Genomic DNA, 15,770 nt, shown 5'->3' on the forward strand with positions numbered 1-15,770 from the left:
AATTCTAGCTTGTATCATCTCTTCACCAGATTACAGTAATAGCTTCATTAGTAGCCCTACTTCCAGTCTGACACCACTCCACAGTGTTTAGTCTCCCGTTGTAGATTACTTCCAAAACACAAATGTGAGGCCTGAATGACTGAATGACTCATGTTTACTCAAAGGTAAATTGTATTCCTTATCTCCATACCTTTAGGAATGCTGTAACTTCTGCTCGGAATATCTTTTTTGTCTAGCTAACTATCTTATCCATTCCTCAAGGACAGAAACGTTCTTATCTCTTAAAAGCCTTGTAACATTCCCCATCTTTCCTGTCTCTAGACTGGTTAAGTGACCTTTCTCCAGAGCATCCTGAGCATAAATCTAGCATAGCACCAATGCTAAACTACAGTTGCTTTTTTTTTTTTTTTAATCTGTCACCCCCACTAGACAATAAGCAACAGAAGAAAAGTAACTATGTTTTCTCTCTGTCCCTTGCATCAAGTCTGGTGTCTCCTAGTACACTGAATGTATTATGTATTTTGTAGATAAAGGATCAGAAAAAAAAAAGTAAATATGAACTAACTCATGGAATCAAAAAATTTATAACTAGTTACAAATTCTTATTATCCTTTTAGAATTTTCTACTCATAAATATCTATGTAACTGTTTCATAGCTGTAGAAATACTAGATTTCTATTTTTTACTTAGATTGCTACCTTCAGTAGCTGCCCCTTCACTAGTAAATTTCCAGAAGTTGGAAATTAGTAAGCACATTATTTGTGTTCAATAATTTTATAATTATTGGTATTAATTAAAAATTGTGAATTTACACATAATTCTGTCTGATCGATACCTACTAATTTTATAATGAGAGAAGTATCATATTTTCAGGTCAGATCTAATATTTGTCAAGAGAAAATGTTATCCAGCTCTTTGCCTTGTTAGTTATTCCCTTCTAATCCCAAAAGTTAATAATATTACTCCTAAAAAACTACCAAATGGTTATGCATCTTTGAATGATAAAAAATGGATCCCTGATATTTCTCAGAGGAAAAGATATTAGATAATAGTACCCATAGGTTCATTATCATAATAAAAAGAGTAGTAAGCATCTGATTATATTGAATACATAATCTAAAAGACGTGTTCTTAAAAAAACAGATGTTTAGTGGATGGGTCAAATATTCAAGCTGAGTTCAGTTCAGTTTTTACATACTGGTGCCCCTATTTTTGAATCAGCTGATGTAAAAACAATATTAATGTTGTATTTTTCAGATCATACGTCTGATAACCCTAGTCCTTTATTCAAAAACCTTTTTGTCCTATGGAATGTTTCATCAGTTTTATTCTGACTAGCTACTGAATGTTATTACGTGTAGTATTATAAATTTTTGTTTTCCTTTTAAAAGTAAAATCACGGGTAAGTTGCAAACATGTAAATAATGCCCTGTGTTATGACCACAGTTTTTCCTAATCAATAGTACATTGCTTCTAATCATTTGCTAGTTGATGTATGAAATTAAACCTATAATGAACCCCACTTTTTTACATAATAGATCTAATGTTTTCCCACAATTTTTGCTTTTTCCTATATTTTAATGTTTCAGCTAATTACCGGCATTTTGAACAATTTTCTTAGTCATAATTTGTATCTGTACTATTTATTGTGAAATTAGTATGGAACTATAGGCAGTATGTGGCCTATGAATTTCCAGTAGGTGCTTAGATACCATATTATCTAAGCTGATGTCTTCATTAACATAAGAAGAGAGTCCTGATCATGTTCTAAATAAATTTATAATGAACACTTCATGCAGTATTTGCAGTAAGCTTTGTTACTGTTACAACACAAAGACTAACAGCTTAGTTTATTTTCAACATCTACCTACTTTCATAAATTGATTTTCTTAATTCCATGAAAAATATAGAGGAATTACTACGTCTGTTTTTTATTATTAAAACCTAGCTTTCAAAATTTAAATTCATAAAAATGCAGGCCATTTTAAGTTACTAGAATGGGTACTTGTCAAACTACTATTTTGTTTCTACATTAGTAAGATTATGAATGTGTTGTAAATTCACTAACCCAAAATTGTACTGAAAGGTTATATGTCTGTATGTGGAAATCTTTTTAGAAAGATACTACCAGATTATAAAATAGTATGTACCCCTCAAACCCACTTTTGTAACAAGAAATAAACATCAAACCAACCAAACAAAAACCCCCAAAAACCCAGAAACATAAAGATCTAGAACACTCAACATTGAGAGTCTTAATAGTCGCTATTCCTAGGTAATAAATACTTGTTATTGTTAATCTGTATTTTCTAGTTTTTCTATAATTACATATTAAATTTGAATTTTTAAAAAAATATTTATTTTACAGAGAGAGATACAGTGAGAGAGGGAACACAAGCAGGGAGGGGGAGAGGGAGAAGCAGGCTCCCTGCCAAGCAGGGAGCCCAGTTGAGGGCCTCCATCCCAGACCCTGGGATCATGACCTGAGCCAAAGGCAACTGCTTAAGACCAAGCCACCCAGGCATTTCCATTAAATTTGAATTTTTATTAAAGAAAAACATTCCAAAATCTATCCTTAATAGTGCCTTTATAATAAAATAAAATGCATTCCAACAATACATTTTGTCGTTTGAAACTGCTGGCATCACTGGCATTTTGAAATTAGAAGTAGGACACCTAAAATATGTTATAATTGAAAAAACCCAACAACCCACTAGGACATGACAGGAGTCCTGAATTCTAATCTCAGCAAATCACCAGCTTCTCTAGGTCTATTTCCTAATCAGGAGAAATGAAAAGGATAAAACTTTAGATTTAATATATAATTAATCTTTATTGAATTTAGTATATTTTCTGTTTTCTACCATAAATTTGATAACCTTGAATATTCCATTCAAATGTGATCTATTAACTTGAGGGCGTTATTATAGATAACTATTATTATAGATTATCATTATAGATATCTATATATTATAGATAACTATTATATAGATTATTATAGATATCTATATAATCTTTTTTCTATTATATCTATTATAGATATCTATATTATTAGATATTATTATAGATAACTTATCTATAATTGGTATCTAAAATTACTTGCTAAGGTTTATTTGGAAAATTTGCTACTCTAAGTTCTTTTTGTTACCTTTAACATTTTCTCTTTATTGCATACTTTGTCTATAATGCTTAAAACCACCTATTATACATTTTAATGTTATACATTAAATTGATATCACACTGATAGCCATCATGTTTATGTCCTGAATTCAGTTGTTCCTTAATTCTGTTTCTGTTGCCTGGAAGTTCAGTTTGTCCTTAACTCTGCAGGGTAATATCATAATTAATAATTCAATCTGAAAAGGAGGTAGATTTGTATAGAGAGTCCTGTAACAATCTAAGTTTAATATTCCTGGAGCTCTGCAAAAAAAGTAGAAGATAATAAATACTGGATATTTTGTGTTGTACTGAAATATATTTCTAGAATTAAATTTTATGAATTATTTTAAAGAATTCTTAAAGTGATCAAATGTAGGGGCACCTGGCTGGTTCAATCAGAGGAGTGTGTGACTCTTGATCTTGGGGTTGTGAGCTTAAACCCCACACTGGGTGTGGAGATTACTTAAATAAATGAATAAATAAAAACTTAAGTAAGTAATAATAATATAAAAAGTGATCAAATGGAAAAAGGCTCAAAGTCATTTAATTGATTGATTTTTTTTTCATTTTTTAAGGTACTGTAAAAAACATTTTCTAGGAATGAATATGGACTTATATGTATGGTATGGAAAGTATAATTTAAAAAAAAATAGATGACTTCAGAGCTCTTAACCCTTCCTTCCTTTCGAATAGTAAATGTATTATATATGGTTTTATGTAAAAAACTCATTGTTATTTATTTAAAACTTCTAACTTGGTACACATTCTTTATGAGATTTACAAAGCTCAGAACACTTCCACATTAGCATATTCTGAAAATTTTGAATCAGTCATGAAATTTAATAAGAAATAAAGCAACAGCTTTTATCCTGCCGGCCAAAATCCTGTAGTTATTTTGCAAGACCTATGCCTTTATGTAGGGAAAAAAGGGTAAGATAGCAACCAAAGGAACATAATCTCATAAAAGTGTAATTATATGTCAATTAGGGATTCGAAATATGAAGGCTAGAGGTTTGACAGTCATATAATTTGACAGCTGCATATCCAAAAGCATGGTCACAATTTAGGCCACTTTCGGAATCTTTGAGTACCTGCAGTAAAATTCAATTGATAAGAATTCTTAGGTAACTTTTAGTAGTATCAGTGAATTTTCATGGAAGACCTCATATTCAAAAAAAAATGTTGGAAATTTAGTTTTTCACTCCAGTATTTAATTCCTAATGCTGAGAATACTCATTTTTTAAACAAATGTATTGAGCACCTTCAATCTATGAGATTAAATACATAGCTCTATGATAGTAGTCCAGTTTTCTTTATTAAAAAACTGGAAATTAAGGTAACCATAAATTTTTATCAAATTTGGACACTTCTTGAAAGGGGACAAAAGAGTAAAATGAGGTTGTTCCAGGTGAGCCATACCAGGGTGTTTGTGAGGATCAAATATGGCACTAAATGTAAAGCATTACAACAGTGTTTTCAGTACAGAAAATACTATTCCCTGAAAATGTCTTTAGTCTAAGTTAAAAAAAAAATAGTTTCATCTAGTTTTTGAAATAAGTTGAAAAGTTTCTTCTGTTTCTCTTACAGAGTTCTTATCAAGCAAGATTATATAATCAATATGAGGAGTCTAAAGAAATACTCCGTTTCAGTTTAACTAACCAAATATTTATTGGCTACTTACCGTGTGCCAGCCATTGGGTATTTATGTATAAATAAGATACAGTCTTTGCCTTTGAGAAATCACTAAATAGGTAATATGTAAAATAAATATGTAATGCAGTGATTCTCAATTGGGGCTGCAAAATGGAATCACTGGGGAGCTTAAAAAAAAAAAAAAGAAAAATTGGTGTCCTACTCCTACATCAATTCAGTTCAGTCAAAATTTCTAAGGATTGGGGCACCTGGGTGGCTCAGTGGGTTAAGCCTCTGCATTAGGCTCAGGCCATGATCTCAGGGTTCTGGGATTGAGCCCAGCATTGGGATCTCTGCTAAACCCCCCCCCCCCCGCACTCTGCCTACTTGTGATCTCTGTCTGTCAAATAAATAAATCTTTTTTTTAAAAATATTTTATTTATTTATTTGAGAGAGACACAGTGAGAGAGAGCATGAGCGAGGAGAAGGTCAGAGAGAGAAGCAGACTCCCCGTGGAGCTGGGAGCCCGATGCGGGACTTGATCCCCAGACTCCGGGGTCATGACCTGAGCCGAAGGCAGTCGTCCAACCAACTGACACCCAGGCGTCCCCAAATAAATAAATCTTTTTTTTTTTTTAAAGATTTTTTTTTTTTAATTTATTGATTTGACAGAGAGAGATCACAAGTAGACAGAGAGGCAGGCAGAGAGAGAGAGAGAGAGAGGGAAGCAGGCTCTCCGCCGAGCAGAGAGCCCAATGCGGGACTCGATCCCAGGACCCTGAGATCATGACCTGAGCCGAAGGCAGCGGCTTAACCCACTGAGCCACCCAGGTGCCCCCAAATAAATAAATCTTTAAAAAAAAGTCATTGGCAAGTGGTCAGAGGACATTTAAAAAAAAAAATTTTTTTTTTTCTAAGGATTGGCCCAGGCATCAATATTGGTAAAGTTTCTGAGTGATTTTTAAAGGGCACAGGAGTTGTGAACCTTCTCGGTTTTCTGGCAGAAATAGAAAGCAAAGAAATGTGGTAACTGTAGTAGCAGGTTTGTTGGAGATGCCATGGAGGTAAAGAGGTGGAAATTCCTTATTATGGGGGTTGGAAGAGAAAATTTATGAAGGAGATAGGTGCCTGAGCAGACTCTCAAAGGATATGTACTGGTTTGCCTAAAATATAGAAGGGAAGGTAATTCCGAGGTGACAGAAAATGGAGTCTATAAATTCATTACGGGATCTGGCATTGAATAGTTATTTTTTCTTTTAAGGTTTTTTATTTTTAAGTAATCTCTGTACCCAGTGTGGGGCTCAAATTCAAAACCCTGAGATCAAGAGTCACATGCTTCACCAGAGCATTATGCTAGAAAGAAGCCAGATGTGAAATGCCCTATGTGTCCTTCTAAGGAGTTTGAATATACAAGTGATATTTATTGCCTTAGTTCATATTTTCATAAACATTTTGCTAAGTGATTATATCTTTCTTTGACCTACTATCAAAGCAGCCACTTCTATAGAGAGAACACAGTTACTTTTAAATTATCTCATTTCATATTTTAGAATCAGAAAATAGCCACAAAAACTTGTTCTATATGGAAATACATTTTTTAAATGCTTACCTAAAGATAGTTGTAATGTAATTGTTGAAAAACAGAGTAAAGATATTCACTTTCAAGTAATTTAGTAGATTTTGTTAGAACAGATAAATTCTGTAAAGAATTCATTTATTTATTCATCCAATAAATATCTGCATGTCTACAATGTGCTAAGCTTCCTAGGAAGGTGGTGGTTAAAGAGGATAATTTCCTCAAAATTTTTAGCTGCATATGCAGTTCTTACTCTAGTAATTGTCTCTATCTTTAGCTGTTCTTACATTTCATTGTATTCTGATGTAGAATTTCATATTGTTAGAACAATGCATTGTACTGTTGACTTTGCTGATCCTTGGTAGAGTTTTTATAGAACTGCTGCACAGTGAGTACAATGGCAGGAATTTGGGGGAGTATACTGAAGTCTTAAGTGTAAAAGGCAAACTTCATAACTTCAAAACTTTTGAATAACATACACCTTTATGATCTTGTGGCAGGGAAGGCTTTCTTAAACAAGAAATAATGATAAATATGATATTAAAATTTAGAACTTCTGTTCACCAAAAGATGCCATAAAGAAAATGAAAAGACAGGCCACAAAATCCAAAAAGGATGTTTACAGAACACATTATTGATAAAAGATTTTATATAAATGATTTATATGAAGGCCATATGAAAAAAATCATGTAAATCAGCAAGAAAAAAGAAAATATAAAAGAACAGCTTCAAAAAGGGGCACCTGAGTGGCTCAGTTGGTTAAGCATCTGCCTTCACCTTAGGTCATGATCCCAGGGTCCTGGCATCAAGTCCCACAATGTGCTCCTTGCTCAGCGGGGAGCCTGCTTCTCCCTCTGCCTGCCACTCCCCCTGCTTGTGCTCTCCCTTGTGCTCTCTTTCTCTTTCTGTCAAATAAATAAAATCTTAAAAAAAAAAAAAGAACAGCCGCAAAAAGACACAAATATACATTACACAGAGAATAATCTATAAACTTATGAAAAGATACTTAATAATCAGGAAAACCTAAGTTAAACATCAATAAATGCCAACAATTGATGGGATGTAAACTTTCATAAACATTTTGGAAATTTTTTTACTGTCTTGTAAAATTGAACATGCATATATCCTATGATTCTGCCATTCTGTTCCTAGGAAACTCTCACAGACCCATACCAGTCAACACTGAAACAAAGAAAAATAGTTGCACTGTTTAAAGTATCCCTGGTTGGCTTAAGAATAGATATCAATTAAGAAAGCACTGGAGCTCAACCATAACCAATAAACTAACCCAAAACCTATAAACAACTTAAATGACCATCAGTGGGAAAATGGATAAACTTTATAATCACACAGCAGAATATTACACTGTTGTGAAAGTGAATGACCTACTACATATAATGAATGAAGCTTGAAGGTTTAATGTTAACTTCTGTATAAAGGAAGTCAAAGGAGACTATAAATTTCATAATATTTTTCTAAAGCTCAGAAAGAAGAAAAACTAGATTTTTTTTTTTGGAAGTATGTGATAAAAGGTTTTAAAAACAGGTACTTAGCCAAAACTCAGGTTTCTAAATGCCTTTGTGGAGGATACAGACTAATAGAATTGGGAGACAGCATACCAGAAGATTCATACTGTAATATGTGAATTTATGTGAATTTTCCACTGTGTTGGGATTGGTGACCCTAATCCTTACATTATTTAAGGAGCTGTGTAGTCTTGTTTTTCCTAGAAATCAAAACTACATGATTTAGGCATACTTTATTACTGGGGATTTAAATATAAATTTTTGTATAGTATGTATATATGTAATTTATAAAAAGGTAGAATTATGAAAGCAATACTTTCCTTACTATTGTCAAATTAATCTTTTTATTATCACTAAAAGTTGTATTACTTATATGGTCAATTAGTAAAGTTTATTTTGAAATTGTGACATTTTTAAAATTTATATTTATTAACATATAAAATGTAAACAGCTCTACTCTTCTCTTTTCCCAGGATATTATTGCTGGATTCCTATATACCATTTTAATCTTAGCTATCTTCTATCCATTTGTGGACCTGATTGACAACTTCAATCAAACTCACAAATATGCTCCATTAATCATCATCGGGCTTCACTTAGCCTTGGGGATCTTTTCTTTCACTCTTGACACCTGGAGTACATCCCGAGGAGACACAGCTGAGATTCTAGGAAGTGGTGCTGGAATTGCATGTGGATCTCATGTTACCTATAACATAGGTCTAATATTGGATCCTTCTCTGGATGTTCTACCATTAGCTAGGCCCCCCATTACAGTGACTCTGTGTGGAAAAGCCATAATGCGGATCCTCATCGGGATGGTATTTGTACTAATAGTCAGAGATATGATGAAAAAAATCACCATTCCTTTAGCCTGTAAAATCTTCAATATACCATGTGATGATGTTCGAAAAGCAAGACAACACATGGAAGTTGAACTTCCTTATCGGTATATTACCTATGGAATGGTTGGTTTCTCTATCACATTTTTGGTTCCTTACATATTTTTCTTTATTGGTATCTCTTGATGGAGAAATATTGTTTGTAAGAAAGGAGGGTATCAGTTTCCGGTATCTAAAAATATATTCTAGTTAAAAGCCAAATCAGAGTTAGGCTTTTGCAGGAATTTAACTTAAATAATTATTTAAGTAAATTCATAAGAGTCAGTGCATTTTATCATTGCACATCAGATATTGTTTTAGATGAGCTGAGCTATTTTAACAGGGAGAAAATGATAAGTAGCTATTTAAAATGTTCATGTAATGTTTGGAGAGTTTTATGCTGTTATGAATTGGAGTTATATATAATATATATTAAGATACATAATGTACAGTTATGTATCAAATATATGTTATATATGAAATAATATACCTAAGTTATTTTAAACTGTGGGGCTGTATTATAAAGTCAATAATAATATGCAAACAGTGTACCTGTATATCTTGACTTAATACAGGCACGTTGTTATTAACAGATATATTTAACATTTATTTACTATGGGAGCCATTTCCTAATTGAATTGCATAATTACTAGGTCAGAATTCATATGCCACCACATAATGATTTACTGCCTCTTTTTACACTGCCATCACCTTTCATGTTACCCATGATGTTGGACATGGGAGGCATTTTTAATGGACCAAATTTTCAGAAAAGTTAGTTTTTTATTCCTTTTTTTTTAAGTTCTGTACACTGTGTTGAATGTACTTTATTTGCAGTTGTTCTGGACATCAGTTTAATAATTCAGGTACTGAATTTTATTGCTTGCTAATTGTGCCTTTCTGTTGCTGAATTAAGAAATGCCATGTATACTGTGATATAAAAATAAGATGCTAACTCTATCTTAAGTTACATATAATCAGGCAAATATTTTTAAAATACATGTCAAACTAACAGGGCTAGAAGTAAGCCACCCTCAATTCTTCAGCCTTTGCTTGGAAAGAAATGTGGAATGGGCTAAACTTTCTCACTAATTTATTGGGAAGCTGAATGGATAAATATTTCAATTTTTGTAGGTATTTTTCTGTGCATTGTAAGTTATAGGAACAAGATATATTTTTTGTACATTGTCTTGATTGTTTATACTGCAGGTAGATATTTCCAATGAATGGAAATGTAATTGAAATTTATAGATGGGACAATGCACATGTTTCATTTGTAAACAAACCATTTTTCTAAATTATTTAGAAAGGATTGGATTTAGCAGTGTTAACTTTTAATACCCATTTATTAGCTACTTAAGGTAAATTATAAAATCTAAAAGTATCAGTATTTCAGATCCTGTTACTTTTTTTCAATTTTTATTTTCACAGTGGAAAATTTGGGTATCGTATTAAACTATTCTTTATTCTTCTGTCTGTGCCTTTATATTTTGAAGTGTAATTGTAGTTAGGTTAACATTAAGTTTATTTGTAGTAACTTTTTCATAAAGAAGAGAATTAACTTTCCATACAAATGAGCATCAGGTATGGAATTACTGACTTTAGTGCAATATCTGTCTGATTATCCAGAATTATCACTTAAGATGTTTCTATTTTGGACAGCGTAACTATTTGAGCTCATATTTTTATAATTCTGATTGAGAATTTAGGGACATGGTAATTTTTACCAACACGGAATCTGATAATTTTAAATAAAGCAACTACATTTGGAACCTTTACCTATTAGTAGGAAACCAAGGCACTTAGGAACATATCGGTACATTGGAAAATGTGCAAAGAACTTTTCTTTCAAAATGTGTTTAATGAATCGAATTTTGGGGACTATTGCCCATAATTTGGGTCTATGCTATCTTATTAATTTTTATATCTAGCTTAAAAGGTATTTGAAAATATTCCATTTCTTTGTGGTTTATTATTTTCTGTCCTATAATAGTTCATGCTAAGTGTATTTTAAAATAAAAGCCAAATTCAGAATTGAAGGTGTTTTGTTTGCCTTGTATGCATTTGTGTCTGTATTATCTGATAGAGATTTATAAAATATGCCTAGGATTTTCATGCTTAGCAGGCTTTTCCTCTGAAGCATTTTATTTAAAATCAGAGTACTGTTTTCAGTAATAGAAGACACTGAAGTTTTTTAGGGTTCCAACGGACTTTGGGCTCCAATTATGATCATTCTGATGCTGTACTCCTAGTGAAAAGTTTCATAATATTTCTTTAAGAAACTTAATGAATAGGGCTGCCTGGATGGCTCAGATGGTTAAGCATCTGATTCTTGCTTTCAGCTCAGGTCATCATCTCAGGGTCATGAGATCAAGACCCACCTTCGGCCCTGTGCTCAGTGGGGAGTCTGCTTGAGATTCTGTCCCTCTCCCACTCCCTCCACTCACTCATGCTCACTTGCTCTCTAAAAATAAATAAATGAAATCTTAAAAAAAAAAACAACTTATGAATAAAATAAGATTCAGCACACTGTGGCCAATAGTATTATAGGTAGTTGACTGCTAATTCATTGTTTCGGGAATTAAACATAATATTAGGAATAGGTATTTTTTCCAAGCTGTATAAACATAAGGATATTTCATTCTGTAATTTTTAAATGCTGTGATGGGGCATTCTAGAATTTACTCATCCTTATGGAATTTTTCTTTTTGGAAATTTTCTTTTAAATTATACTTGTATCTGGGACACCTGGCTGACTCAGTAGGTAGAGCACTCTTAATGTCGGGGTTGTGAGTTCAAGCACCACATTGGGGGTAGAGCCTAATTAGAAAAAAAAAGATAAAATGTCATGATATGTGAAGTGCAAAACTAGGTCTGCCAGAAACTCATGTTAAGATCTAATATAAAACAATGCTACTACAGTAGATTTACATAATTATTTTTATTTATTAGCTTTCTTTATACGTAATCTTTATTAAATATTTCAAAGACAACAAAGTGATACAAGTATAATTTATTTACTTAAAGATTTTATTTATTTGAGAGAGAAATCACAAGTAGGCAGAGAGGCAGGCAGAGAGAGAGGGGGAAGCAGGCTCCCTGCCGAGCAGAGCCCAATGTCCGACGCAATGCGGGGCTTGATCCCACCCTGTGATCATGACCCGAGCCGAAGGCAGAGGCTTAACCCACTGAGCCACCCAGGCATCCCAGATACAAGTATAATTTAAAAGAAAATTTCCAAAAAAAAAAATTCCATAAGGATGAGTAAATTCTAGAATGTTGTTGAGTATATGATAACACAGTTTTGTATAGCAAAGATTTTTCTATTGGCAAAACAATTTCATTCTTGTTAACAAAGAATGTCTTCTCTAGATTTAAAAACCTGTTTAATCTAGGGGCGCCTGGGTGGCTCAGTGGGTTAAGCCGCTGCCTTCGGCTCGGGTCATGATCTCGAAGTCCTGGGATCGAGCCCCGCATCGGGCTCTCTGCTCGGCAGGGAGCCTGCTTCCTCCTCTCTCTCTGCCTGCCTCTCTGCCTGCTTGTGATCTCTCTGTCAAATAAATAAATAAAATCTTAAAAAAAAAAAAAAAATAACCTGTTTAATCTAGACATGAGTAAGAACCAAATTTTTAAATTCAGCTTTAGGGGCATCTGGGTGGGTGAGTCTATTAAGCGTCTGACTCTTGGTTTTGCCTAGAGTCATGATCTCAGGGTCTTGAGATGAAGCCCAAGTTGGGGAGTTGGCTTCTCCCCCCTGCCTCTGCTCTTCCCCACACCTGCATGTGTATTCTTTCTCTAAAATAAATAAATCTTCAAAAAAATAAGAATCAGCTTTATAGCTGAATTAGTTTTTCTGAAGGGAGCTTTTGTTTGCTAAGGATTTTTTGAGGAAGGGAACAAGCAGTAGTTTGAGAAGAGTACTGTAATTGGATATAGTGGATGGTACCATGTAGGGTATTTTGTCAAATTCTGGTTATGTTCTTCCAGTTTCTTCTGTAGTCGATATAAGTTAAAAAGAAATCTCTTTACATTTGAATTTTAAGTGTGGTTACATAAGCTGTAAATAGCACAATAAAAATGAGTTTAACATGCTAACTGTAAAGGACATTTTAGAAAACTCTTCATTTTTCAGCCTACCAAATCACTACAGATCTTTATAAACAAATGCCTTCCTTGTGAGATTCACAGGAGGGAAAACTCAAAGAAAAACAGAAGAAACATTTTTAAAAATAAAAGCGTTTACAGAAACAAGCACTGGTTTGTTAATACTCAACTACTGGGTATTTAATTTTTGTCTTTTTTCTTTCATCATCTTTAGTCTTGGTGCAATTTCCATAGATAAGTTTAAAAAGCCCAGCCCCTAGCACTATAAGCAATAGGATATGACAGAATATATTTGCACTTTAGGATGTTGCCCCTGATTTTCTGAAAGCCGAATGAGTTGTAAAACTGCTTTATGTACTATACTAAAAGTATAAAAAAAGTAGCTTGTACTTCTGTTTACTTCTGGGTACATGGGACACAAGAGGCATTCAATTAATACATGTTGAATGAATACTCAGTCCCTACACAGGATTCATTACTTGCACTTTTCTGGGGAGAAAAAATTCTACAACTTCCATGAGATCCTCAAAGACATCAATGATCTAAAAAAAGTTAAAAATTACATAACAGCCTACCTGTAAAAGGTTTAGCCGTTTAAAAGTTCAGGTTGTAAATAAATGCTACCAACTTATCTCCTAGGAATTTTCTCACTTTTCATGCAAATATTTAAAGGATCATTTAGATTCTCGGGAGGCCTGGGTGGTTCAGTTGGCTAAGCTGCTGCCTTCGGCTCAGGTCATGATCACAGGGTGCTGGGATGGAGTTCCACCTCGGGGTCCTTGCTTGGCAGAGCCTGCTTCTCTCTCTGACTTTGCCTGCCACTCTGCCTGCTTTCTTTCATTCTCTCTCTCTGACAAATAAATAAATAAAATCTTTAAAAAAAAATTTAGATTCTTGAAATGTTTTGCCTGTAATTATTACAATGCCCTGTTTTTTTTTTTAAATTTTATTTATATATTTGAGAGAGAATGAGAGTGAGAGAGAGAGAATGAGAGGGGAGAGGGTCAGAGGGAGAAGCAGACTCCCTGCTGAGCAGGGAGCCCCATGTGGGAATCAATCCCAGGACTGCAGGACATGACCTGAGCTGAGGACAGTTGCTTAACCAACTGAGCCACCAAGTGGCCCCTACAATGCCCTGTTTTTTCTTTTCTTTCTTTTTTCTTTTCTTTTCTTTTTTCTTTTCTTTTCTTTTTTCTTTTCTTTTCTTTTTAAAAAAAGATTTTATTTATTTGTCAGAGAGAGACAGAGAGCCTATATACTATAATATCCTTATACTATGGGGATGTAAAACTGTTATACCCAGAAACCTGCTAACAGACCATGAAGAAATGGGTCATGAGGACAAGGAAGAGGCTGCAGACCAGCTACAAGCAGCCTTTGTGTGTTCTATAGTGAGAACTGCCCCCCAGGTGACTCACTCTGGGATTTCCAGCCATGTTCTGGGAATAATGTTGCTGTTTTTCAACTTATTTCTTATCCCACCATACTAAGACTGTAATATTTCTTCTACGGATTGAGGTCAGAACCTATCACAAATGACTAACCCCAACTGCTTGAGACATGAAGATTGTGAAAGGTGAGTGTAGAAAGCGTGTTTGCTAGTAGAATCACAGACACCAAAATGTTCCCCATGTATGAGGTAATCCCCACTACACCTATGACCACCTAATTTTCCTGATTCAACACTGTTGTTCAAGAAAACTCTTGACTTATCATTAAGGGTATGTGTGACTTATTTTATTTTATTATTTTTTTAATATTTTATTTATTTATTTGAGAGAGAGAGAATGAGAAAGTGAACATGAGAAGGGAGAGGTCAGAGGGAGAAGCAGACTGCCTGCCGAGCAGGAAGCCTGATGCGGGACTCGATCCTGGGACTCCAGGATCATGACCTGAGCCAAAGGCAGTTGCTTAACCAACTGAGCCACCCAGGTGCCCCTGTGTGACTTATTTTAAAAAGACATATTTACCTTACAGTTAACCCTCCAACATGTGACTAACTATTGCAGCTCTCTAAGTACAGGTATTCCATATACATCATTCACCTGAAATTCTCATTACAAAGAAACTTGGCTGACTGTTCCATGAGATGGTTTTATAAGTAGAAAGGAAAGATTATAGACTTCTGTTTTGGGGGACTTTAATGCATTCCACGTCATGATATGTTAATGTTTCCTTAAGCTCATTTCAGATTTTGGGCTTGCAAGCAGCAGTTTTGCTCAAATCCTGACTCTGACACTTTACAGAGAACTCTTTTGTCCATTCTTGTGAAAACTGTTGTGTATGAATTCCACTCTTGTGTGAAGATGCTAGTACGAAACTGGAATGAACTGTCATGTTCCCATTCTGTGTCTGTTCTCTCTAAAACACAGTGATAAAATAGGTATGTGGAATAAAAGCAACACACTCAAGCCAGTATGTTACAGATGAAGAAATCAGGAGACCAGAAGTTTTGTTTTTATTTTGGACTTTGACTCTAATTTGCTATACCTTTAGGCACCAGCTCTGTCTTCTATGAGACAATTGCCTCACATATAAAATGAAGAGGTCAGACTTGATATTCTCTAAGATCCCTTTCAACATTAAAATTAAACTATATTAGACCAAGTAAAAACAAAGGGAATATTTCTATTGTGTGTACTACTAAAATTTAAAGGAAAAAACCACAACTTTTAATCCATTTCCATTAAGGAAATAGAGTTGAGGGAGCATACCTTGTTTTGTCCACAAAAAGTTTGCATACACCCCTTTAAAAAGTTAAGTGTCTCAAAAAAGAAACAATGAGTTAATTGCTTTACACGGGTCATAACATTGGTTTGAATGGCAAGGTTTAAAGCGACTTTGAAGTACTACCTACTTAAACTTATTCTCCAAATAGTTCTGAATTGTAATCAC

General features: G+C 33.9%; 1 protein-coding gene and 1 long non-coding RNA gene across 2 annotated transcripts in view; one reads left to right on the forward strand and one right to left on the reverse strand.

The window, feature by feature from the left end:
* Positions 1-10,810, forward strand: part of SGPP1 (sphingosine-1-phosphate phosphatase 1) — a 35,448-nt gene extending 24,638 nt beyond the window's left edge. Inside the window, exon 3 of the mRNA XM_032875230.1 lies at positions 8,367-10,810. Coding sequence (XP_032731121.1) covers positions 8,367-8,918 — 552 coding nt within the window. The 3' untranslated portion in view covers positions 8,919-10,810. The remainder of the gene's footprint in view (positions 1-8,366) is intronic.
* Positions 1-15,770, reverse strand: part of LOC116878058 — a 54,305-nt gene that overhangs the window by 7,410 nt on the left and 31,125 nt on the right. The gene's annotated exons all lie outside the window — the stretch shown is intronic.

This window comes from Lontra canadensis, unplaced genomic scaffold, assembly GCF_010015895.1.
Source record: "Lontra canadensis isolate GAN:19392208 unplaced genomic scaffold, GSC_riverotter_1.0 scaffold55, whole genome shotgun sequence".
Lineage (NCBI taxonomy): Eukaryota > Metazoa > Chordata > Mammalia > Carnivora > Mustelidae > Lontra > Lontra canadensis.